The 27877-nt window shown below is 38.1% G+C and overlaps 1 protein-coding gene across 4 annotated transcripts in view; it reads right to left on the bottom strand.

The window, feature by feature from the left end:
- Positions 1–27877, bottom strand: part of KDM5B (lysine demethylase 5B) — a 51291-nt gene that overhangs the window by 11886 nt on the left and 11528 nt on the right. Inside the window, exons 3-18 of one of the 4 annotated variants that reach the window (XM_033153160.1) lie at positions 26317–26439; positions 25804–25974; positions 22443–22499; positions 20179–20313; positions 17934–18036; positions 17362–17471; positions 16117–16275; positions 14562–14702; positions 13179–13337; positions 8036–8217; positions 7658–7820; positions 5826–5945; positions 4978–5172; positions 3799–3980; positions 1868–1992; positions 669–819 (exon numbers count right to left, since the gene is read on the bottom strand). In XM_033153160.1, the coding sequence (XP_033009051.1) occupies positions 669–819; positions 1868–1992; positions 3799–3980; positions 4978–5172; positions 5826–5945; positions 7658–7820; positions 8036–8217; positions 13179–13337; positions 14562–14702; positions 16117–16275; positions 17362–17471; positions 17934–18036; positions 20179–20313; positions 22443–22499; positions 25804–25974; positions 26317–26439 (2276 nt within the window). The remainder of the gene's footprint in view (positions 1–668; positions 820–1867; positions 1993–3798; positions 3981–4977; positions 5173–5825; positions 5946–7657; positions 7821–8035; positions 8218–13178; positions 13338–14561; positions 14703–16116; positions 16276–17361; positions 17472–17933; positions 18037–20178; positions 20314–22442; positions 22500–25803; positions 25975–26316; positions 26440–27877) is intronic. The other 3 variants (XM_033153161.1, XM_033153162.1, XM_033153164.1) reach the window with 3 other exon arrangements.

Below are 27877 nucleotides of genomic sequence, written 5' to 3'. Positions count from 1 at the left end.
CAAACATGCACTCCTCCCAAAGGGAAATTGAAAATTGCTGAGCTCTCTTATTGTTCCAGGTAATGCCTATCATCATAGTAACTGATGATGCCAAGCATAGATATGCTCATTTCTATTCACATTTAACCTCAATAAAAATGTAGGTAGTTTAGTGTATTTTCAGTACTTTTTTTTTTTTTGAATAATAAAAATCATTTATTAATTACTTAAACAATATTTTACAAATATATACAGTAAATATTCCAAATACAAATAAGATACATCATTCCAGATACAAATAAAAATATAGATTTTAAACATAAGGCTGTTGTCGTGTTTTGTTAACATTTTGTTGAGTTATTTATTCAAATTCTCCTTACTCTTTAGATTTGTATCTGCGCACAAATCCGAAGGAAAAAACAGAACAAAAAAACAAAACAAAAAAAACTTATAAACATTTTTTTGCTTCTAAAAATGCTGAATACAACCTTACAGCATAAAGTACTGAAAATACAAGTCTTTTTAAAAAACTTGTATTTTCAGTACTTTATGCTGTAAGGTTGTATTCAGCATTTTTAGAAGCAAAAAAATGTTTAAACACTCACAATAATTTAGAGACATGAAGCATGTTTTCCTAATAAACCCCCTGGGAATTTAAAATCAAGCTACAAAACACATATAAAACACACCTAGTTTGCCGTTTGCCATTAAGAAGCTGTTGTGCAACTGAGGCACATTTCTCTGCATCCTGAGTAACTAAACGAAGGTGTCGCAGCAAATCATTGTCTGGAAACTTTCTCATTTCAGATTCTTCAATTAAAGCTTTGAAATTCATGAGACCTTTGGGAGAACCACATTTTTTGGTAATTAGAATAGTAAAGTGCACTATTTTGGGTCTGCATTTTTATAGTAAACTATTTTCCTTACTTACTTGAAATACTGCTATGTCATATATATATATATATATATATATATATATATATATATATATATATACACACACACACACACACACACACACACACATGCAGTTTACAGCAATAAAATTGTACAATAAAAACAATATAAAAAAGTATAAAACAGACATCAATTAACCACTGTAGAAGAATGTATTCTTAAGCTGCCTACATGGCCCGCTGAATCTCTATTAGCAGAATATTCTACAGGATTGGGCCTTTGATTGTTGTAAAATGAGCCTTCATTAACTTGGGGAATGACCAATGGCACTCCTGCAGTTGATTTCAGTGACTGAGCTGTGAGAAAAGGGTTCAGGAGAGCTCTGAGGTAGCCTGGACCTAAGTTGTTCCGGGCTTTGTAATTGAAAACAAAAACTGTGAATCTGGCTTGGTAACAAATGAGGTTGCTCATCTTTAACCTATACAGAACTAGGCTGCAATCATACGTACATTTAGTGGAGATGGACACGGGTGGCGCTGTGGTCTAAACCACAGAGCCTAGGGCTTGCTGATCAGAAGGTCGGTGGTTCGACTCCCCATGATGGGGTGAGCTCCCGTTGCTCAGTCCCTGCTCCTGCCAACCTAGCAGTTCGAAAGCACGCCAAAGTGCAAGTACTGTAGATAAATAGGTACTGCTCCGGCGGGAAGGTAAATGGCGTTTCCGTGCACTGCTCTGGTTCGTCAGAAGTGGCTTAGTCATGCTGGTCACATGACCCAGAAGCTGTATGCCAGCTCCCTCAGCCAGTAAAGCGAGATGAGCGCCACAACCCCAGAGTCGTTTGTGACTGGACCTAACCCTTTACCTTACTGAACTTGGTGGAATTTCTGGGTACATGTGATAAATAACAGCCTGATAATATCAAACTAATAATAACATTTGACAATATGTAGTCATAGTACATAGTACAAACCAAAAAGGTAAAGATACATACTTTTTTTATTATTAACTTTTGCCTCCAAAGCTTCATTTACATTAGAAGCCCATTCATTGTAGGATTCAGCCCGCAGCTTAAGTGCATTCATCATTGGATAGAGTTCATCTAATGTGTATCGATATCTGGAAATAGTACAGAATTTCAATAAATACTTACAAATTTGAAATTCTAAGTGAAGCATTTTGGCATGTACTATTCTACTACAATATGCACAGTATGCTGAAACGTTAGGGAGACTGTAGCCACTGCCAAAGGTAGCAGCCCCAGTTCTCCCCTTTCTAACAGCTAAGAAACAAAAATGAATGATGCAATGTCACCGTGTTTTAAAGCTTCCCCACCTCCACAGCCAGAATTAAATAATGTGAACTGGGGTTCACTGAGCTTGTGATGCAGTTATGTCAAATTGACACATTTTTATTTACTAATTGTTGGGGGAGGAAAAGAAAAGGAGAAAAGATGTGGGGTTGACACATTCTGTCAATTCCTTATGGGGTAGGACAAGTTTTAAAGTGCAGGAAGACATGCAACTGAACCTGCCTGTACAGTTTCCCCCATCTATTATTCTCTCATCAACAGTTACTTCTGACCACAGAAGTGGTCCAAAGGTACAGACAGCTGTGGAGAAGTGATTCCTAAAACAATGGGATGGGGAGTGATTTGCTTTCACCTTTGCCCTCCCTGTGGAACGCCCTCCCATCAGATGTCAAGGAAATAAAGAACCATACAACTTTTAGAATACATCTGAAGGCAGCCCTTTATCAGGAACTTTTTATTGTCTGACATTCTACTATGTTTTTATATATTCTGTAAGCCACCCAGAGTGGCTGGGGAAACCCAGCCAGATGGGCGGGGTATAAATAACAAAATTATTATTACAGGTAGGCAGCCGTGTTGGTCTGCCATAGTCAAAACAAAATAAAAAAAATTCCTTCCAGTGTGCATGCTCACGAAAGCTCATACCAAGAACAAACTTAGTTGGTCTCTAAGGTGCTACTGGAAGGATTTTTTTAATTATTTATTTATTTATTTATTTATTTATTTATTTATTTATTATTGTTATTATTATTATTCCATGCAAATGAGATTATGCCCATTTGCCTTCAGTAGCAAGTAAAGCTCTGCTGGATGAAGTACAATTGCCTCTGGTCTATTTGTTGGGAACTCTACTACAGTACGTGTTTAAGTTTTTTCCTCCTCCCGAGATGACGCGTCACTCTATTCTTTAAATTTCTCCTCAACCCCTGCTTTAGAAGGAAGGGATAACAAGTAAATCAAATGGCAGGGCTGCTAAAATATATACCGGTATATATATAAACCTGAAGTGTGATCGCCGCAGCAACAGGTCTGCAACACAACCATGTCTATATAACACCACCCCCAAAATAACCTACACAGTGGCAAACAGCAGCATGGAAACACTTCCTGGTAGTTTGTACCTGCTTTTCAGAGATACAGTATTTTAGAGCAATAAGGATAGGGAAAACTTGGGAAGGAAGTCATAAAATCAATTACAGAGAAAAGGTATACATAACTTAAGCACATAAGCTGTAAAGGATCAAACATATCATTTTTTCAATCTAAGGTATCTATTAGCTAAAGATTGAGGAGGGGCCACATCCAAAAGATACACTGCCTGTCCCCAAATGAAACTGAAAATGCAAAGAATTCACCTAGAACCCCAGAAAAAGCTATGCTTCTGTAACTTCCCTCCCTCCTATATACAACTATGATCTGTTGCTGTCTATTTAAAAATCTAACCTATTATAGGCTGTGATAAGAAACCAAACAAAATTTGTTGTTTAAGCTTCTAAGATGCAATCTTTTATTACACACAATATTCACCAAAAGCAGGAAAAAAGAAATGCAATTATACTTTAAGAAAAACATTTCTATTCCTCAGAATTGAACAGTTGCAAACAAAATCTTACCCCATTTTGTATTTATAAGCAGGACATGTGCAGAGGTCCTCTACATGATACAGGCATGCCAATAAGTCAGGATTACAAGAACAGTAGACTGCAGACATGTAACAAGTGGTTTTACACTTTATGCACTGTCGTTCATCATCAGGCAGTATTTCCAAATTCACTCTCTCTAAATCAGTAACCCCCTGTAATAAACAACAGTCATTCATTTCATAGGACAGTAAAAACAAAACAGTTCATGAATGTAAGTAAATTTCAAGAATGGCAAGAGATTCAGGCATAGCTACTTTCCATAAAAAATAAACTGATTCACTGCATGTAAACTGTACATTTATGAGTAAATTACCCCATCATGTAGATTAAAATTATCAACAATTATAATTTTTGGAATTAAGGATTTAAAATAGTTAAGTTAAACAGCTAAGACATTAATTACCTTACCAAAGTTAGTAAACAAACAATAAAAATTTTCAAAAAAATTAATGTTACCTGCATTAACGGCCAAACATTCTGATTGCTTTTTCTAATATGGACTACTCATGAGGCAGCTACTATGCAAGGAATAGGAGGAGGAATATCACTCCTTGCTAGTTGAGAGTACATGACATAGCAATGTACTCCCCCAAAAATCTCAAAGGCACATTTTTTCCTGTTTCATATATCCTTCCATAACCAATTTAAACTCCGTATTCTCCAGGAGGACCTTCTCTAGCTCCTGTTCATTGGCCTATCAATTCTCTGCACAACTCAGTCACTCAGTCCAAAAGTACTGCTATGGCCAGGAGGTCTCACCCATCTGAGCAGTGTTTTTAACCCTTTATCTCCCAGGTCCCATTCCACTCAATATTCAACATCACTTTAAGTATTGAAGTGAATAACTTGAGAGGAAAAATAGTATCTCCCCATAGCTTGAAAGTTCATGGGGGCCCTTGTGTGGCACCTTTAACACTAGCAGCTCCAGGCTGCAATCTTGTACATACTTATCAGAGAGCAATCCCCATGGAATTCAGTGGATCTCAGAAGTAAGCCACCACTGGCTAGGGGGCCTCAAAAGTTGTAAGTGGCCCAGCGCTCTGAAATGGCCTGCTTAGAGAGACCTGCAAGCAAAGTAGGTGGCTACCACTGAGCTGCTTGCTTTGAAACAATTCGAAACTGCTAATCGCTTAACTTCTTAAAACATACCAGTTTACACACAGCCTCCCGTAAAGCCTTTTCATCTTCAATCATAATAGCCATGTCTTTCTCAACAGTAGATGCTACCACTACATCAAGCGTCTCTGCTTTGGCAGCCATTCTGCATATCATCTCATCATGAGAAAACACACAGTAGCGGTTTAATAAGCGATAGTGCTCCACACATTGACGTCCCAATGGCAACTAGAAGAAAAAATACAATAAACGAATTTTCTTAATGTTCTCAGGAGAGGTGAATCTGTATAAAGCAACAGATGCTTGCCAATACAAAACTGGCCAAAATATTAAGTTAATGAAGTCCACTTGATCCAGAAGAAACAAGTTAAGCACAGCCCATTCTAGGACCCTGTACAAATAAATATTTAAAACCACTATTTGCAGAAAGGAATTCAACGTTAATTAAGATTGTACAGTGCTATGTGCAAAACTGAAACATAATCAGAATCTTGGCAGCACACTTCCAGCTGAAATATTTCAACCATTCACAGCATTTGGAATACATCAGCAGGGATATATCCATTTTACTTCAGTGGATTGGAAAAACTCAGCAGTCAAGAACGCTATGTGCACAATGAAGCCCTTCTACAAAATTTTGAATCAGAAACAGAATGTATAACATAGTTTGCTTCTTAAGGCGAGATGGTGACAAGGTGTTCAAAGAATACAGCAAGATCTTTTAAAACCTGATTTCATATTCTAAAAAAAGAATAAAACTCATACTATTCACACTGTGATCCAACTCGCAGAAGTGTTTTGAAGATTAAAGGAAACAATGGCCACATCTTCAAATTTAGAATATGCTTTTCAACAAGATGGCAATAAAATGTAAAACTTACCCAGTCAACAGTGCAAAAATTAACAGCTTCAGCGAAGTTGAAACCTTGATTAAAGCCACTATGATAGGCTCTTGGAAAAGTAATCACAAATTCACCAGCACACTGGTTGGTACGGTAAATCTATGGCAAAGCAAAGCAAACCAGAAAATGATGAAGTTGAAAATTTAGAATTTTTAGGAATCTTTTAAAAAGCCATCTAGATCAGACCAAGCATCCATTCGGATTCTAACCATAGTTAATCAGTTGCATCCAGGAAACCCATAAATGTGGTGTAAAGGAAAAACCACCCTCCATGTTCTTTGTCTCCACCATCTGGTATCCAGAAGTATGGATTGCTTCTGTACATTTACCTATCAAATCTATTTGGTGCTGACAGAATATCCTGTGAGTTTGTCCAAGCCTTTTTTTTTCAAGCTATCTGATAGCTATCTATGACAGCCATCATCATCAGAAAGTCATTGCTGTCCACAAAGTGGAACAGCTGTTGGAACCCATGGATACTGAAGGGTTCAATTATCCAGGTGACTCAGCCTCTAGCTCTAATACGCTCTCTGTCACAGTATGTTGGCAAACATAAATGGGCTTAATATTAGGAAGCTATTCAACTACTCAGTGTAGAGCCACTGAAATTAATGAACATGACTAGCTCAGAGCCATTAGTTCCAATAGGTTTGCTCTTATTTAAACATGTTTATTAAAGTTTTGCAATAGTACAAAGAGAACATTCAAATAAAGTAACTAATCAATGTCTCTACTACGAGTAAAACTAAGTTGGACACCTCCTTTTTTACCTAGCCAACAACCTGTTTCCAGTGACAGCATGCTTCTGGTACTGCATAAGGTGATGCAAATTTAGTGGGATGTGGAGCTGCTTTTGTGGTGAGAAGATGAATGCAGCTCTCAAATGTGATCAGGAATGCTTGGTGCTTTAGCTATTTTATATTGTTTTGATTTATCTATTGTATATTTCTTTTGTGCTACCACATCATTCACTGCTTTGGGGACTTTTGAGCCAAAAAGTGGTATGTAAACAATCCATAACTCCACATCCTTTGGCACCAGGCCAAGACTCCTAGGCATTTTATTGTAAAATGTTTTCTCCTGCTGCTTGAAGAGTTTTGTTAGCTCCCTGTTGTAATGGTTATCTTACTGTTGCAGCTGGGGAAGGGGGATTTCAATAGCTCATAATTGGTATATAATCACTGTTATAAGGATGCTTCTATCTTCACATAAAGTCAGACCACTAGTCCATTTAGCTCAGTATTATCCACACAGATGTTTTGTTGCATAGAATGTTTGTATCTTACTTCTTTGCTGCAAGTCACCTTTAAAGCTTTGTAGTATCAGGAGAGGGAGAGGGAGAAGGAGAGGAGAGGAAAGACTAATAATAACTCTTTCCATTTAGATTTTCCATTCTGATGTAACTTTCCACCTTTATTCCTTTATAGGAATTACTCCAAAGTAGTGTCCTTGAAGAAAAATCATTACATCATTTTACAGTCACAGAATTCCTACCTGGAGACTATAATTTGCAGAAAAAGCAAGCAATGTGTAACAAAGGAATTAATAATCTTCCACTATGGAATTGTGCTCATTTATTGTGCACAATAGGAGCTTGGAACAGCAACCCAAAATTGGTTTTGTTAGTTTCAAATTAATTATTGAGAAGCAAGGACAGTATTGCTCTTTCTATAGCTATAGCTCATGAAACACCACAGCTATTAGTGTTTGCAAAAAAGCTTGAAGTTTGTCAGGTACTACAAAACAACTGCTTAAGATATGAACCTTGCACTAGAAGGGGTAGGGGTGAAAACAAAAGCTCAATGACATACAGGCACACCATGAGACATTAATGTATTGGGATTCATAATTGTAACCAGCTGATGTAAAAGGTCTGGCTGAGATTCAAATAGCTCAGGAGCCAACTTCTTCATTACATCTTCCAGTTGCTCAGCTGCATATCCTGGGGCTCCATACCATGTTTTAGGCTCCCCCCTGCAAACATAAAAAAGCAGATAAACTCCAATAATCAACTATTTGCAGGTTTGAGAATCATAATTATGTCCTATAAGTGGGGAGACAGGTTAGGTATGCAGAAATACAAATACCTAGATATTAATGTTGAAAGGAAACATTATAATTTAATCTGGTGACCTATGTATATCAGGTTGCACAAACATATCTACATGCTCCGTTCCCTATAAACTCACCAGTGCAGATAGTTGATGGAATAGCTCCAGTGATCCTCAATATGCCAGCAAAATGAGGAAAAGCACATCCCTACATATAGCCAAGGCAACTTCATTCCACATATATCTGCAGTGATGTGAGCAAGTACAGATTGTTCCATCACAGGCATATTATTCAAATTCCATCCACTATCAAGATACTCCTGAAAGCAAAGCAAATGGGAGAGTCCACAGGTTTAATATAAACCACGTTTAAAAAGCAGTTTTCTATTTGAGGAGGACATTTTTCTAATTTGATAACTCTAAAAAATGCCATAGAATATTGCATGGGTAGTTTACCACCCTAAGTCTAGCTATTGCTTTAACATTAGCTTTTTCAGTAAAATTAATTTATATTCCTATTAAGTTCTTATTTCAGTTGTTTCCTAATATATGTATTACAGATCACCTAGACTGCTTGGAAGTAGGATGTCTTAGCATTGCTGAGGCATAATTCTCAGCTGTAAAATAAAATAAAAATGGTTCCATACTGCAGTTAATACTGTGCTTCATTTCCATTAGCATCCAGGAATGCCCATCCATATGGTGAAGGGCCAAATGAAGATGGGTATATGTGGATGTCCACACACAACTGTAATTTTACAGAACTTATGAAGAGAAGGGGATGCAAGAAGGGTTCATCCAGGGGCAGGGAATTTGTGGTTCTCTGGACTCCAACTCCCATAATCCCAGGCCACTAGCCATACTGGCTGAAGCTGATGGGAATCCAATAATGTCAGGAGAGCCACAGGTTTTCCCACCCTGGATTATTCCTTCCTCCCACATTTCCTTGATGTGCTGAACATCAGAACAGTAAAATATCTCTCAATGCAGATGGCATGGATTTCCCCCTGCCTTTTCTAACTCACACGAAGCTGCAGAAATCAGAGAGCAACAAGAGATCCTGCTGCTTTCCATCACAGCCCAGTGCAAGAGAGAACAAGATCTTCCCTCCTCAGCCTTGAAAAGCAGCAGGACCTCTCACTGATTTCAACAAACAAACAAATAATATTATTATTTATACCCCACCCATCTGGCTGGGTTTTCCCAGCCACTCTGGGTGGGTCCCAACAGAATATTAAAAACATGATAAAACATTAAACATTAAAAACTTTTATAAAGTTAGCTTGGCAATTAAAGAAAAGGCAGAAAATGAATACCATCACCAATTTAAAGGTTAAAGAGAAAGAAGTGGGAAATCCAGAGGAAATTAGAAAATGTTTTCAGAAATTTTACAAGCAATTGTATAAAGAGGAGAAAATTAAAGAAGAAAGTATTGATCAATTCTTGGAAAAAAATGGCATGCGTGCAGTCCCAGAGGATAAAGTTAGTATGCTCAACCACCCTATTACAACGCAAGAGATAACAGATGCTATAAATAAATTGCAACTTGGAAAGGCCCCAGGACCGGACGGATTAACAGCAAAGTATTATAAGACTTTGAAGGACTGGTTAATTCAACCATTGAAAGAGGTTTGCAACAGAATGTTGGAGGGAGGTAGGGCACCAGACTCATGGAAAGAGGCGTATATCACATTGATTTTGAAACCAGATTCGGACAAAACTCAAATGAAGAACTATCGACCTATATCATTGTTGAATGTAGATTACAAAATTTTTGCTAATGTCATGGCCACGAGACTAAAGAGAGTGCTGAAAGAATATATTCACAAAGATCAAGCGGGATTCTTACCCGGAAGACATATAAAAAGTAACACAAGGAATATTGTGGATATATTAGAGAGATTAGAGAAAAAGATAAACACGGAAGCAGCATTGATGTTTATAGATGCGGAGAAGGCCTTTGACAACATATCTTGGACTTTTATGAAAAAGAATTTGGAAAAGATGAAAGTTGGAGATAGATTTATGAATGGCATTAATGCTATTTATAAAGAACAGAAAGCTAAAATTATTGTAAATAATGTGGTGTGCGAAGAAATCAGAATTGAAAAAGGTACGAGGCAAGGGTGCCCTATCTCCCCGCTACTATTCATCACGGTCCTGGAGGTACTCCTAAGTAGGATCAGAGCAGAGAAGCAAATAAAAGGAATTAGGGTAGGAGAGAAGGAATATAAATTGAGGGCCTTTGCGGATGATTTAGTATTATCCTTACAAGATCCTGAAACCAGTGTGCCTAAAGCTTTAGAGACAATTGAACTGTTTGGACAAGTAGCAGGATTCAAACTAAATAAAACAAAAACGAAGGTTCTGACAAAAAATATGACATCTATGCAGGTGCAAAAACTACAAGAAAAGACTGGATTAAGTTTTGTTAAAAAGGTAAAATATTTAGGAGTGAATTTGACGCCGAGAAATCTGAACTTGTTTAAGGACAATTATGAGAAATTGTGGAATGAGATTAAAAGAGACTTGGAGAGCTGGACAAGATTAAAATTGTCTTTGATGGGAAGGATAGCAGCCATAAAGATGAATGTCCTACCCAAGATGTTGTTCTTATTTCAAACACTTCCGATTATAGATAAGGTGGATTGCTTTAAAAAGTGGCAGAAAGATTTATCAAAATTTATTTGGCAGGGGAAAAAACCCAGAATTAAATACAAGATTCTAACGGATTCCAAAGAAAGAGGGGGATTCTCCCTGCCAGATTTAAGGATTTATTTTGAGGCTGCTGCATTTTGTTGGTTGAAAGACTGGATTAAGTTAGAGGATACAGACGTCTTGGATTTGGAAGGACAAGACAATGTATTCGGTTGGCATGCTTACCTTTGGTATGATAAAGTTAAAGCGCATAAAGCGTTCAAAAACCATATAATAAGAAACTCTCTGTATCAGGTTTGGATGCGGAATAAAGATTTATTGGAGAGAAAGACTCCGAGATGGCTGTCTCCAGTGGAAGCTAAAGCTTACAAAAGACCTAACATGTCTGCAAGGTGGCTGAAATATTCCGATATTTTGGAACAAGAAGGTCAGAACTTTAAGTTGAAAAGCTATGAGCAGTTGAAGGAAGGTGTTACTGACTGGTTACAGTACTATCAGATAAATGAGGTTTTTAAATTGGACAAAAAACAAGGTTTTCAAACTGAGAAATCTAAGTTGGAAACTGAACTAATTGAACCAAATACAAAGAATCTTTCTAGAATGTACAAACTGTTATTGGAGTGGCATACAAAAGATGAAATGGTTAAGTCAGTGATGATTGATTGGGCCAAAGATGTGGGTCATAATATAATGTTGGAAGATTGGGAAAAACTGTGGCGGGAAGGTACCAATTTTACTGCATGTAATGTATTGAGAGAGAATATAATGAAAATGATCTATAGATGGTATTTAACACCAGTTAAATTAGCTAAGATGTATCATAATGTGAGCAATCAATGTTGGAAATGCAAACAGATTGAAGGTACCTTCTATCATATGTGGTGGACATGCCCAAAGGTAAGGGACTTCTGGGAGACAATTTATAACGAGATTAAAAGAGTGTTAAAACACACCTTCTCTAAGAAACCAGAAGCCTTTCTGCTGGGCATGACCAATCATGAGATACCCAGTAAGGATAGAACTTTCTTTATGTATGCCACAACAGCAGCTAGAATCCTGATTGCAAAAAATTGGAAAACTGAAGAATTACCAACGGTTGAAGATTGGCAGATCAAGATGATTGAATATATGGATCTCGCAGAACTGACAGCGAAACTCCGTGACCAGAGGGAGGAAAAGGTGCAAGACGAATGGAAGAAATTCAAGGACTATTTAAAGAAACGTGAAAAGATAGAGATTTGATGGAATCAAAGGACAATCGAGGCGATAGCAATAATAGGTTAAGTTAAAATAGGAGTTTTAGGGTAGATGTAAGAATTAAGGTTTTTGTATTGTTAAAATAAGTTTAGAGATTTAGAGATTGATAATGAGGTAGATAAGTTTTTAAAGAAGATTTAAAGGGGTTATAAAGTTACTAAAGTATATTTGAAATGAACACTGAAGAGAGGGCTTGGGGAAGTCCATTAAGTAAGATTTGAATAAGTTTAGAGTATTTTGGAATTGGTTTTTATTTTTGTGTAATTAGATGTATTTTCTATGTTGTATTTTTTCTGTTTTGTAGTGGTTTGTAGTTATAAGTTGTAGGTTTTTAATGTTTATGTCTTTTTCTTTTTTCTTTTTGTCTTTTATGTCTTTAATCTGAAAATTTTAATAAATTCTTAATAAAAAATAATAATAAAAACTTTTATAAACAGGACTGCCTTCAGATGTCTTTTAAAAGTCAGATAGTTGTTTATTTCCTTGACATCTGATGGGAGGGCGTTCCACAGGGCAGGCTAACTCCAGTGCCATGTGAATCAGAGAAAGGAGGGGGATTTCACAGAGTCTTTGAATCATTTGCAAAAGGTATTTCACTGTTTTGCAAACCTCCCCAGGTTTGTGCCACACAAAGTCCTCTTCCTTCAAATTGGAGCCTAAGGGCAGGGGGTCGGGTGGAATTATGACAGTAGTTCTATTCCAGTGCAACAAGGAAGGGTGGGTGGGAAACCTGGGCTAGAAATGTAATGAAGGGAGGTATGGGACTGTAGCACAAAGGTGATGTACACCAACCAAGGCTACAATGGTCTTCTGATTCGCTCCCCTTGCAACAGTTGGAATTTATGTGCTCCAAAAAGGAATGAAAGACAAACAAGACAAAGCCAAAAGAACAGTAATTTGATGGCTGAGTAATCTGGATGATTTGTTTAAAAAATAGTATGTGAACAAAAGATTGTGATTCTAGACTAAATACCTAGTTTAAAAGCTTCCATGGTTGAAATAAGCACATAAATTCTGAGCAGCTAAGTAATTGGCTTCAAATTATTCCCATCTGGGATGATATTTTTGGCCTATTTTACCACATTGGAAAGGAAGTGCTTGATCTGGGGGAGTATATTGTGGTTCCAGCATCTCATTCACGTCTAAAGTGATAGCAAAGTGCTTTCCTCACTCCTGTTGGAGAATCAGCAAGATGGTCACTTTGGAACTGAAAAATACCATAACAATCACCTAATTCACAAGCAGAGAAACCACCAAAAGGCTGGGGCCAGTCAGAGTTGCTTATTTCTTACTCTGAATCCATGAAATTTTACGTATGTTTCTAAACAGCCTACATGCCAAATATTAGTTAATAATCAAATCTTACCTCTTCTTCTGGTTTTAATTTGATTTTCCCACCTCTCACAGGAAACCCACTGCCAAACTCCTTTGAAGCAATATCAGCACCATATTCCACTGTAACATCCTCTTCAATTGTGCTAACAAGACGCCAAAACTCTTTCTCAACCAATTCTGTAGGAACCATCTGAACAAGAGGCAGGTAAAAGTTACTCACTAACAAAAAAATAAAACAGCAGCATGTTATAAATATAAAGGACTGAAACGGAATTGTGAGGTGGTGAGGGTTAAGTGTTACTATCCCTAACACAGAATGCCATCCCCTATCAAAAAACAGGGGGGGATGTAGCAGGTATGCTGCAAATATAAGTAGGAGAGGCCACAATGAAACAAGACAAACAAAGAGAGCTGGAAAGGAACTACTGTAGTAGTGCACCTTAGTGGTGAAAACCATGAACACAAAGGAAAATACCACTTTCATACTTTCCCTGGAACAGTTGAAGTGCCAGATAGAAACCTGGGGGTCCTTGCATGAATAGTCATGCAAATGAGAAAGATGAGATGGGCCAGTGGATGATTCAGGTATCTCAGGTTAAAATATTTTAGGTTGGAGAAATCCTATTCCTAGGGTCATAGATTTAACAGTCTCTAACGGGAATCAATAAGAATTATATATGCATGCAAGTACCACTGGTCATTTCAACATTTTGCAGGGGTCAGTACTTGCTTTCTGTTACTACAAACACATGCAGTTATAGGGAGTCAGATAAGTACAAAAAAATATAATTATTTACATTGGTACTGTTAGAAGATATTGTACTCCACAACTCAGTGTTAAACCCTTTTAAGAAATGCATTAAATCAGAATAAATGCTAGAGGAAACATTAGAAAAGGTGACAAGCTAAGTTTGTCAGGTGGTAACTAATACCAAAGGACTTAGCTGATGGACGGTATGGAAGTGTCATGGCAAATAAATTAAGTACCAAGCAGGATATAAATCCTTTCTGGGGCCGTCAAGTTGTTACAGTAGCCACCTGTTCATTAAAATGCAAGTTACACTGAATTCCTTTAAAATGCCAGGATACCAATCGGAGAGGGAGGCAAGAATCTTTCAACACCTTAACTCCTTCCCCACACTGGTTCTGCCCAGAGTGTCAATTCTGAATCTTCAACTTTATCACGTAAAAAACCAAATGGGAAACAGCTGTCATTCTGTCTTATAAATAATCGCATTGCCACCCACTTTATAGGGATGAGATAGAAACCCTACTGTTTCCCACTCCAAATTCGTAACTAAATTCCCTATTTTTGTTTTCTAGATACCAACACAAGAGTTTCCCCCGAATGCAAATTTTAATAAACCCAATAATGAAACCCAAGTTAACAGACTCATTAGAAGTGTGAACATACATGCACTGGCATATTGAAATAATCTGACTTGAAGGCATCTGCCATTTCTCCAAATGTGCGAAGTGTGTAGTCTCGTGCTGCCTGTTCAAAACCAAATGCTTCTTGTGGTTTATTACACTCCTGTGTAATTAAAATACAGCACTGAATTAACAAAGAGAAAACATACCATACATAAAGCGAGCATTTTTTTAAACAAACAACAAAATGGGCTTCATCAAGATGGAGTAGCATGGATCCATTTTTACAGGTTGACAAAAGGTATTGCAGGTTACGCTACACGTTAAAACAAGGAGTAGAGAAATGTAGATGGTGCTCTTCAAAAGCCCCACCATCTTTTTCTCAAAATTAGTACAAACCATTGGGGTGAATGCTCATTGGCAGTTTGGGGGACACATGGCTGACAGTGGGAGCTTCCCATCAATCCTGGGTTCAATCACTCACATCTAATTACCTAACCAAAAAGTCCCTGTGAGCCATGTATTAAAAACTGACCATAACTGGATGGAGTGCAGCATGGTGGCAGTGTACATTTACCATAGTGGTAAAACAGATCACCTGAGTAAGGGAAGATGTCAAGCATGCACATGTTCCACATCCTCCTGACAATATAAGAGAGTGTGGCCTGGGTGTGTGTGGAGAGAATGAGGCTGGACCAGAACACAGAGCAACTGACTTTGAAAGTTAATGGCAGAAGGCCACTCTAACATCCCAGACCCATAAATTAACCTTGAAAGGGGAACTGCCTAAAAGGTAAGTGGGAAAGCTACTGATAAGAGGAGTGAAGTTAACTCCATAAATACAGGACAGTATTGGAAGGGGTTTTGGAACAAGATGCAGGCAGACACACGCTATACTTGATATGTGTGGGTGCCCTATGATGAGAAGAATCTTGAATTTTCTGCAGGAGGAACAAAGGAGTCACCAGAACCCTTCGTTGAATGATAAGAATGGTCTGGGGCCCTAAGAGTATGCTGAATCTAAACAAAACTCTTATACTGAATGAATAATTGCACCCTGGGGTTGGGGTAGGATGAAGGTATGGAGATGCAAACAGTGAGTTAGATCCAGTGGTGGAGCTTCATGCTCCGGCACCGGGGGCGGAGGGCGGAGCTGGAGCGCATCCTGGGGGCGTGCCGCCCAGTGTGGGCGGGGGGGGGCAGCCGCGACAGCACCCCACCAGGATCACGCTGCCGGGGGCGGTGTGCTCCCCCTGCACTCCTCTTCCTCTGCAAGTGGTTGTATCCAGAGTAGCCTTAAGTCAGTCCCATCAGAACAAGGATTTCTACTTGTGCAACAGAACTCCCCCCCCCCAAAAAAATATACCCTGCACAGCAGATCTGGGGAAGGCGCAGGGCACTTGTGCAGATAAAGTCCCTCTGGAAACCCTCATGTTGGTGGGACATATTAGTTGGATACCACCCAGTGACCTCCAAGGTAGAGTAGAAGTCAAAGAAAAACAGACTTTTGCTTAATGTATATTAGTCTGCTTGGGTGCTGAGCTTTTATATTTGTGAGACCTGGGGGGGGGAATATTTCACCCACATTTTCTTATTACCTGAGCTAGGCATTGGGGGCATCTCCAATCCCCCTTGGGAACATCATGAAGAGGTGGTATTAAGCAAAAGGTATGGTAACTGTCATCACAGCCATCACATAGGAGCAGACGATCCTCATCATTACCACTGCCGCACAAGAGACAAACATACAAATCCACCTGTAAAAAAAAAAATTGCCAACGTGAGGGATGGGGGATTGGTCCCATCATTACCTTGCTTACTTTTATGCATGGTTCTTGGTAAGACAACACTTGACAGATAGATATGATGTAAGCATGTCATGTATATGCAGAAACACATTTCATTTCTTTATTCTTTCAAACATCTCAAGCTAGAGTCACTGTGATCCAAACGCCCTTTGAGCTGGTGAGAAGATTCATGAACTGAATGTTTGAGAAGAAGTATAACCTACTAGAAGCACTCCACAGAAAGCTCCAAAACAGGGCCTTCTGGGGGAGCTGTTGTGTTGCCCAAGGACTTCACTGCTGTAACATGATTGTACTGGGCCCAATCCAAGCCCGATACCTGTGCCAACTCCAGACTGGTGCAACCTTCCATCCTGGGCAGCTTGAGTGGCAGGGATGCAGAAGCATCCTGCCACTTCATTAAACCCTACTGCTGCCAAGCCAGGTTTGGATTGCACCATTAATGGCCCAGTTGTTTGGAGTGAGTTATCTATGAACAGATGGATAAAAAAGAGTAAAGAAAATCTGGTGTGCTACCATCAAACACACCCTTATTTTCTAATAGTTATCCCACCCTTCCATCAAGGAGCACAATGGGATGCATGGGCCACCTCATTTTATCATCTCAGCTGTGGCTGCTATAAAGAAATATGCAGTCAGTCCGTCTCCTAGAAGAGAAAAAGGATCCAGTAACAGTTACAAAGCATCTCAGCTTTTCAGAAAAAGCAGCTTTCCCATTACATAGCAAGATGGAGCACGTGACATAGATATCAGATGGAATTTGCCATATGTCACTGGACAGCTGAATGCCAAAATTGAGATCTCATTCTAAATGAATGAGGTAATTGTAGAACCTCATTTGGATGAACTTTTTGCAAAAACCTGTTACAGTTAACACATATCTTTTCTATATTAGCCAAGAATCAAAGGTATTGAATCAGTGTATTTCACAATACAAAATACCAAGAAATTCTTTTTCTACTGACTACTAAGTTCAAACTACAAGCCAATAATTTTCTACAATCAGCATTAAAGGGGGTTGGGGAGAAGAGTACTCACTGCATTAAAGCTTTTCTTAGAACGTCCCTTTGGTTTTTCTCTTTCTGTTTCCCAGGTGGGTTGCTTTTTTTCAACCGTTTCCCGTTTCACAAGGCCTTGAGACTCTTTATCTGATTCAGCAAAATACATTTAGAAAATATTACTCAAAAGTGTTTGAGACAAAATAGAAATGCTTTTAAAAGAGTTTAAATGGGGCTGTCACCAACTTAAAGAATCCTTAAGTGATTAAATTGTGTGAATATTTATTAATTTATTAAACCTGTAAGTTAGGTAAAAACAAAGAGAAAGAGAAAGGGAATAGGTTCTTCTAAGATAGTGCCTACCACCTACTTACAATTTGTTAATTTTTTTTACAGAAGTTACATTTTAAAAACCAACAGTCTCAGTAATATATTTTCTCATGTTAAATGTCATCAAGTTCATAAAATTCAATGCTTTATTTTAAAATAAAGATTTTGCTTCAAAGCCACCACAATTTTGGCAAATACTAGATCCAAATGAATACTGGTCAAGCTATAACTTGGATTACTAAGTTTTACTACTATTTTATCCCCCCCCCCCGATACACTTACCACTGTCAGGCTCAAGCTTTGGAGGGGTGGTTCCCATTCTACGTCTCAAATTGTGAGTTTTGGTTTCTGTAGCTTCCTCCAAATCAGTTTTAATATTAGTAGCCTAGAGGGGAGGGGAATTAAGCTTAATCTTTATTTATCCTTCATTTTTGTTCAGTACAGAATTACCCGTCATGGGATTATAATATGCAACAGTAGACCTCTCCTGGAATAGTTATTTGGATGTGTTCAAATGTATAGCTTGCCCCATAACTTATTTATCACAACAGTAAGATTATGCAAAGGTGAAAAGGAAGGGGTGCTTCTGACTCCTTCCTCAACTGCTGGCATTTGATTTTCGATTATGGAAGCACAGTAACGACAATGCTGAGGAATGTTTGCCTGAAGTATCCAACACCTACAATTTAGTATTTTACTGATAAACTAGAAGAATGAAGAAGTCCCATTCATAGACATTTTGTTCCCTACAAAAAGCAGGTAGGAGTTTCATGTGCTGATATTGCTCCTGCACAGCTGTGGGTGGATGCCTAAGTCAAAGTCAAAGTCAATTAGAAAGCAAACAAAGAACTCAGGCCAACAATTACCATTCAATAATGAGAATAATTCCTATTCACAACTAAACAGTAAACATAACAAACGAGAAGTGTATGTGTGCGTCTTTTTATAAGAGTTCTCTTTAAGAATACGCACACATACCCTTCCAATTTCAAAGGCTCACAGAGAATACACGTTGACCTTTTCAAACTTGGCTGACGAAGGTTAAAGACACCGAAACAGGGCCATGTCCTGGCTTTGGATTATTGTGGACCCCACCTCGCTTTAAAAGACTTTTTATCAAACGCTGCATTGACTTTTTGCATCGAAAGACTCTCTAATGGAACTGGAACCTGAACTATTTGATTAAATATTATTGAACTGAGACATTACATTTGAAAATTTTCAGTTTGTGAAAACTATTTAAAGATAAAGTTTGTCCTCTTGACCGGACATATACTCTTGAAAATTGCATCGTGATATAAACTGTATGGTTGTATGTTTCTCGTTTGTTATGTTTACTGCTTAATTATAAATAGGGATTATTCTGATTATTGCATGGTAATTGTTGGCCTGAGTTCTTTGTTTGCTTTCTAATTGTATATATACTAACAAGAACTCCAATTTACTTTAAGTCAAAGTCAAGGCAATTCACACAATCCAGGCTAAAGCTGCATCCACTATTCAGAAAGTTTAGATTCAGCTGCTTTAAAACAGATGTGCTAGTATATTATTAAAATTACCAAAAAATAAACAAACAAACAAACAATTCAGACAATTGATAAGTCACCTTTGGTGGCTTTTCTCCAGAGAACTGTAAAGTTTCAAGGATGCTACACTTAGTCTAAGATACCCAAATGGAAGTTTTTCCTAAACTAGACTCTAGTAGGAATTCAAAAGAAAGTTATGTTGCTTAAGGCCTCTGGTTTTCAAGGGCAACTAAAATTGTGCATGACTCATGATTTCTGGATAGTCAGTACAGTGGTGCCCCGCTAGACGAAAATAATTCGTTCTGCGAATATTTTCGTCTAGCGTTTTTTTTGTCTAGCGAAGCACCAATGCAAACCGCAGTTTTTGCTAGACGAAAAAAAAAATTCACGTCTTGCGAGGCAGCCCCATAGACAAATTCGTCTTGCAGGGCAGCCTTCCACTAGACGAATGCCTTCGTCTAGCAAGTTTTTCATCTAGCGAGGCATTCGTCTAGCGGGGCACCACTGTATTTCTCAGACATATATTCTACAGAGCTGTTGTATAGATGACTACAAGAGATTCTAAACCCCAATGTTTATCAGAAATGTTATATGAATATAAACTGTATTATTTAAGATGTCAACAGCTTCAGACAATACGAGGAAATGCTAGTGAAATCTAGACCCTAGTTTCAAATCCTTGTTAAATGGGAACCCTAATTATCCAGTTACTGTTAATGCCAACACAAGACTTCACTGTGGTTAAGGCTGAAAGATTTGTTCCCACAAGGAAAGGCAGTGTGATCCTACAGCCCACTCATAATCTCTTAACCACATTAAAGAGTATGCCTGCATCAGTCCATAAATAAAACTGTATGCGCTCCTCAGAACCATAGGCAGAGATTATGTGGAAATATTGGAACTGCTTTTTAATTTCTGGCAAGGAAAATTACTTATAAAGTAATTCTGTGGCTTTGAATTATGGTCATTTTAGAAATCAATACACGAAAAGTCAATCCTACCTCTGCTCTCATGCGTTTTGCTCGACGAGCAGGTGGACAAGTTTCAGACAGCTGAACAGACTGTCTTTGAGGAATATCATGTGGTTTATATTCCTTGTCCTTTGTGCCACTGGTAATATCTGGCTTCTGAAGACACTAAAAAAACAAGCAAAAGTGATCTTTTCCTCTATTTCCTAACAAATATTTCACACATTTTTAAAAAAACCCAATGTAAAGTATTTTTAGTAGCTAAATAAAAACAACCATACATGATTATATTCACTACAGATGGATTGGAATGACCAATCTGTACTTTCTAAAATGATTTAATAATGGCAAATTTATTTGAAAATGAATCTGTTACAAGTTTTGTGTTCTATATGGCATTCCAACAGTAACTGCAGAAGTAAATCTGAATCCAACAATCTGGCAGTTTTGCAGTGGTGGAGACAAATGACAGCAGATAGAAGAAAAGTAGACTACGATCATTTACATCAAAGGTACTCTGCAAGGGACCAGCAATATAATTCTTGACAATTTCACCATTTCTGTGAATTGCTATTGATAATAACATTTGTGTTTTCTGGGCAGTGGGAAGAAAATACCAAATCTGCTATGAATATACTGAAGTATTACATGTTTTTGTCACCCTACATTCCTAGAGAGAAGGATAGTGTACATTTATTCACTACCATGCACATTTTATTGTCATAACAATGCTGTGAGATAAGGTTAGGAATAGAGTGGTGACTGGCCCAAGGTCTCCCAAGAAGTGTCATGAAAGAGCAAAGAATCTGAAATTTGGTCAGTCCTGGTACAACATACTAACTGCAGCCCCCCAACCACTGGCTCTCAGGTAGGTACAAATCATTAAATGTTTTGCTGAAGAAGCTAAGAACACAAGTAGTTATCAAGCATAAATGATTTACTGCCAAGAAAAAAAAGAGAATATTCATATTTATGTATTTATTTCATTAATTTTATATACCGCTTGATGTAGAAAATAAACTTTTTCTCCATGCCCACTTTTTTTTAAAAAAATTCTTGACTGCTATTCTAATGGAGGAAAGATTAAGCCAATGTACATGTACCTGTACCTTCCCCCAGCAGGATTAACAGCAGATTTGCAGCAGGGGGAGATTAAACAGAGAGTGTTGCTTCTTCCAGTATTAAAAAAAGAAAAGAATTGCACATCTGTTTTGACACCAAGGTGCCATTGTCATAAAAACCTAAACCTTTGTAGATTTTAAAGAGACACAGTGAGAAACAGTTCTCAACCTTTTGATCATTCCTCTTTTGCCAGCTGTGCACTGAAATATGTTTCCTAGCAAATCTGCAACTGAACTTACAAATCTAGAATTGAACTGAAGTGTTGCCTGATCAAAATGTGGCACATAGGTAAACACCACATGGTGGTAGCACAGGGATGCCCAGACAAGGGAAAAGCCAAAATGGCCTGGATGCATCCAAAAGTTCTCGCTCTGTCTGACCATGTACACCATGCCTTTTAAATAACCAGAATTTTAATCATTCACCAAACTACTTATATAAACCTCTGCATGCACAAAATGGCTTTTAACTTTTTCCCCACACAGCTTTCAATAATCTAAAAGTTACAGAAGCACTAATAACACAAAATTTCATAGCAGGTTGTCAATTCTCATCACAATGCTAATTGTTCTCCTGAGCAAGATTTAGACTTCAAACAAAAAGCTACGAAGATACAAATAATCGACAGGGAAGCACAATAATCATAGCATCCAACAACAGCGCTTGCTTGAAGGGTAGAAGCTTTACATATGAAAAAATAAAATCTTAAGTAAATAACTGCAAAGGTGTATACAACAACAAATACCACAATACTCCATATCACAAATATAGCTGCTTAAAAATGAATGCAGGGTATTAATAAGAGGCAACTAATTTTTTATACAGCATTTGCCTCCAGTTCTCCCTCTCTGTATTATACACTAACACACAATCACTGAATACAGGAAATACAGTCTGAGTTAGGTAATGAACACTCCACACTAAATTAAAATACAGTGAATAGGCCTGAGCCATTGGATCAAGGATAAACCAAGTTAATGTAACATGCTTTTATAGAAACATTATTGAAAAGCATATAATTGAAATCCTGTGCCCAAAACACAGATTCACACAATTTGTTGATGCACTTCACAGAATACAGAACTATTTTGCACAGGTGGATATAGAGGAAGCACCTAAAACAGCTTAGAAGAGAAACAGGAAAGGATCATCATTTTAAAAAATGTTGAACATACCTTTTCCAGAACTGCATCATCCACTAAACACATCAGTTTGGAACAAATGTCTGGCGCCTATTGCAAGAGAGAGCTTGGAGAGTTACAATTTAAAGAACTGTGACCCTGTGAAGTGGGGTCACAAGTAGCTATTTGAAAGTCATTTCCTTCTAAGTGGTCCTTTTCTGAAAAGCTGCAAATTTTCATTTCAGAAATATAAAGATACCTATACCAGGACTAGATCTTCAGTAAGTACATGGGCATCAAGACAGCCCTGTTTTAAGATGGAACCAAAAGATCCTCTTCTATAAGTTCCTATTACAATAACTATAAAAACCTGATTACACAAGGCCAAAGCAGCAGATCTTCATAAGATGCTACCATGACTATCTAGCCTTTGGAGCAAAACACAGACTGCAATGATTTACTGGCTTCTACTGGATAGACAATAGGAATGTACTAACAAAAATAATGACAGAAACACTAAAATCACTTTTCTGATACAAAAATCTAGTATTTTTACTTCAACGGTTTTGTCCTTGCATCATTAGCATTTTTATAAATTAATAACCAAAACATTTAGAACTTTGGGGAAAAAACATATAGATATACTTAATTGAGAAAATATGAGTTTTGTTTTTACAACCTACAATATACCATTATGGTTATTTAGTGGAAACAAAGGAATCTACTTTCTACGGGTTAATTAAACCCTTTTAGCTCATCAGCATCTATGTTTCAGTTGGCCTATTACAGCCACCCCAGAATGAGGTGGTTCTATGCATGATGTGCAAACACAGTCACTGTAAGTATGCTTATGACACAAAGACCATCAGGTTTAAAGGGCCTGTCATATTGCAGAATGGGATAAAATTAGTAGCAATAGCTTTCTGCATGATCCTTGAATATGAAGACATCCCTGTTACTACAGATACAGCTAGAGTTTGACAGCAATTTTGATTACTACCATACATCCATAGCCTTTACTGTGTAAACTAACTTAGTGAATAAGCACCACAGTGTCACATAGACCTACAGAGAGTTAGTAAATGTCTTAAAAGATGAATTCTAAAAAACAATACTATGGATATTTAGAATGACCTCTAATGTGCTATGAAAGAGCACAACTACTATGAAGAATGAACAAAGACAAATTCAAACTATGCTATGCTCAAGATGGGAGGTAATGCAAACAGAGCCTTTTAATTGTGATAAAGAAACCTTGCACTAAAATGTGCACTTTCTTTGCAACTTCAGACTTCAGTTTAAAAGCCTATCCACCCTTCTGAATTTATATCAAACCAAATAATCTCAAGTTCCAGGTAGGTAGCCGTGTTGGTCTGCCATAGTCAAAACAAAACAAAATAAAAAATTCCTTCCAGTAGCACCTTAGAGACCAACTAAGTTTGTTCTTGGTATGAGCTTTCGTGTGCATGTGTTTCAAATAATCTCAACTTATTTTTCTTTTTTTTAAGGAGAAAGAAAATAAGATCAGTGTAAAAGAAAAGAACGAAGGGTATAGAGGAGTCTGTACAGACAGGGATACAACTTATCTCCAATTCCAAAGTAAAAATACCTTTTAGCACACCAAACTAGTTTTAAAGCTAAAGTTACATATATAATTTGGATCTCTCCTTTTGCTCAAAATACTTTTTTCAATTATTTAGAAACTGCCAGAAGTGATCTGTAAATCTTTAAAACTCTTGTATTTGTGGGTAAGGGGGGGGAACCCTTTATGATTTTCATCTGACAATAGAGACACACACAGAGAGAGGTGATTGGGAAATCAGCCTGGGTCATGAAGTTCTTCCCATTCTGTTCACTTATTTATCTGATGAATTTCTACCCTGCGTTTTAGGGCTTGCAATAAACAATTTTAGAACAGAACTGACATACAGCATAACAAAAATAGCATTAGATAAAGTTGATGGGAAAGGGGGGGGAGAATCAAAATCTAGACAGAATAAATATTTAGGATCTAATTAAAGAGTTCTAGGGAGAAGGAATTCTACAAGGGTAGGGACATCACTATATAGGCCATGTCCCTGGGACCTGGCTGCCTGAATAATGGGGCTGAGATAGGACTTTAGAAATCAGTACCAGCACTTACTGGTAGTCCAGAAACAAAAAGGTAAACCAACGCAGCCAATACAAAATTAGTATTATATAACCAAACTGCCTAATCCTAACAAGCATCCTGGCATCTGTTTCCAGACTCTTCAGAAACAACTCTACATACAGAAAATTACAGTACAGTGGTACCTCGGGTTAAGAACTTAATTCGTTCCGGAGGTCTGTTCTTAACCTGAAACCGTTCTTAACCTGAAGCACCACTTTAGCTAATGGGGCCTCCTGCTGCTGCCACATGATTTCTGTTCTCATCCTGAAGCAAAATTCTTAACCCAATGTACTATTTCTGGGTTAGCGGAGTCTGTAACCTGAAGCGTCTGTAACCTGAAGCGTCTGTAACCCGAGGTACCACTGTAGTCTAGTCTGGATATACGCAGTGCATGTGTAATGAGTTCTTGGCCATAGCATCTGCTTTGCAAGCAGAAAGTCCCAGGTTAAATCCCCAGAATCTCCACATGGGGCTGGGATTGTCCTGTCAGAACCCCTGGAGAGCTACTGCCAGCTGCTGTAGTTAAATGGCCCAATGACCTAAGTATAGGACAGCTTCCTATGTTCCTATAGATGGTCTAAACTGGTCTTTGATCAGATGAAGCCTATCCTTCCTACATACATTTCTACTCTTTCAGTAAAGCAGTGTCATGTCTTTTCAGACATACCAGCTTTCTATATACCAACTGCACAACTACCTCAGAAACTGCAGATAAACTTTAACCACTTTGGGGTCAAATAAAGTAAGAAACTTACTCCCTTTCAGTGGAAGCTAGGGAAGGAACCCAAGCAGGCTAGAATTGCACAAATGTAAGCTCAGAAGATTAGCACATTGAAAATGTGTATTGTAAAAAAGTGCTGCATAGAGCTCTCAAAGCAAAGTACAGCTTTAGATGTGGTTCAAAAGCTAACTAATTACCTTGTTTCTAACTTTGAGGAAGCAGCAAAGCAATCCAAACCACTTCCTTTCTACTAGGCAAGAATAGCCATCGAAAGTATCAACTTCTTGATCAAGCAAGAAGATAAAAACCCTAAAAACAGCAGCTAATAGACAACTATGTCTTTGTGTTCAGTGAAACCTTTAAAAATTATATTAAACTTTCCATGATTCTGCTGTAGTAAGTCTTTTTTTAGAACTCTAAGAGCATTCACCCAAAAAGAAAATTGAAAGCTATGTTGAAACATTGGAGAACTCCTTCCCACAATGGAAAAACAGTCAATTTGTAAAGAAGTTCACAATCTAGGCAAAGTAGTCAATACTCACCAGCAGACTAGCTCCAGTCTGAAATAAGTTGTAAGGGTAAAGAATGCGCTCATAATGAGCACGAATATGTGAGCCCACAGCTTTGCCAGGAGCAAACCCCATCTTGGTAGCTATTTTAGTCCATTTTCTGTCCTTACACACCAAGTCAAATCCACCTTCTTCTGCAACTAGCTGCAAATGAAAAGGATTGCACATCAAGATTTACAAATTCACAGGGTCATTTCCAACAAATATAACTCAGAAAAGGAAACTGCTTAACTCCAGTGAGCAGGTGCTATCTTATAAATAAATTTCAGATCCAGAGGAAGTTATTACTTTAAACACAATTATTTAGTGTGTCAGACAAAAACAAAGCTTTACGTAATTAATACAACTACTTAATCCCCGTTTGTCTAGATGCTACATTCTAAAATATTTATCAACTCAAGGGCCTTCAGGACCAAACAAATCTACTTTTACTTGCTTACTACTGAAAATTAGCATAACTTCAGCCAAAAGACATGTGAAACTTACCCTATTAAGCTGAAATAAATCCAAGATCTTTCTTTCTACATGTGGAATTTTCAGTGTGCATCCCTGAAGTTCCCAAAACTTTGCAATCTGGTCCAGAAAATTCAGTTTTACGCGGGTCTGAGCCTGTTCAGAGTGTGTATTTATTATACAGTTTAGTTATTATTTTCAAGTACCAATTTTAATATTCTCCAATCTATTATGCATAATGAACAAAGAAAGTGAAAATAAAAGTGATTACTGTCTCTTTAGGTTAAGAAACACTCATTATCCTGTGATGCAAGCAGCAGTATGGAGGAAGAATCTGCTATGATTTTAAGCAACCATGTACACCATCCGAATGTGAGTTCTTCTCGGTGCATGTAAAAACTACATCAGGTGGGACTTGAGCTCTACCTACCTGTAGCAAGCAGAATTTGCTGTTTTAAAATTCTGAATGTTCTAGAGCTCTAGTCCTTTCATGAAGCTAGGTCTTTGGAGAGCTAGGAGCATCATGTGGATTCCCATAGATGGGTGGAATCTATGGTGAGTGTGAGGAAATTTGAGCTAAGCACAACAAAGGAAATGTTTGACATATGGATGAGAGCCTTGAGTCTTGCTCAGATTCTCTGACAGCACAGCTGAAAGGACTGATGACCGGAGCTTTAAGATATAAGGTTTGAAGCCCATGCTCAAACCAGCTTGAAGTAATAACAATTGTGAGATTCCAACTTGTGTGTGTGTGTGTGTGTGTGTGTGCAAGAGCCGTTCTTATTACACCATTTAGAGAACACTTTCCAAGTGCTTTGATATATCCAAGGAAGGAGGATGCCGGAGGTCAACATGGTATCAACTACTGGGAGAAAGGCCCAACTTGAGATACTTCCACTCAGTATTCAAACATGCAGGTTCTGCCATGCTGGAACTGCATAATGAAGCTCTCCCTAAGTCAAGAGGTTGCCATGCAAAAGAAGAGTCCATGGGAATGCCGTTCCCATCTCGGAAAACCATGGCCTTTAATGGGGCCACAAGGTGAATTGTACCCACTCTTTTCTCACCTTCTTCAAGACTTGGGAGAGGGTTTAGGAATGGGGGGAAGGCATAAAGCATTCCTGGAGGCCATGGTGAGGACAGAACGATTGACTAAGGAGGTGAAGATGTCCACCTGGACTGTCCCAAAAGTGGGACACAATTTTTCTAAACACCTCAAGATGAAGCATTCATTCTCCACAAAGAAGGTGCTCCTTGCTCAGCCAGCTAGCTTGAGCATTTTCAATCCTTTTGAAGTGCTTGACAGAAATGGAGTCCACATGTTCTTCCACCCATAGGAGGTGCAATGTGGAGAAATGGATCTAGTGCCACTCTGTCTGTATGACTGTTGGTCTGTGACATTGCTGGTTAAGATTAGGATCACCCCCAAATGTCCCTTGGTTGCAAAGTGCTGGACTATGAAGCGGGCTGCCCTTCATTCCAGGTTGATGAGGAGAGTGTCCTCTGAGGACCAGGTGCCTTGGAGCATCAAACTGCTGAAGAGAGGCCCTCAGTCTATCTGAGATGATGACTGTCCAGGGGGGTTGTCTGAGAG

The sequence above is a fragment of the Lacerta agilis genome, chromosome 6 (assembly GCF_009819535.1).
Source record: "Lacerta agilis isolate rLacAgi1 chromosome 6, rLacAgi1.pri, whole genome shotgun sequence".
NCBI classification, from domain to species: Eukaryota; Metazoa; Chordata; class Lepidosauria; order Squamata; family Lacertidae; genus Lacerta; species Lacerta agilis.
The sequence above is the reverse complement of the archived record's forward strand: the minus strand, read 5'-3'. Positions and strand labels throughout refer to the sequence as shown.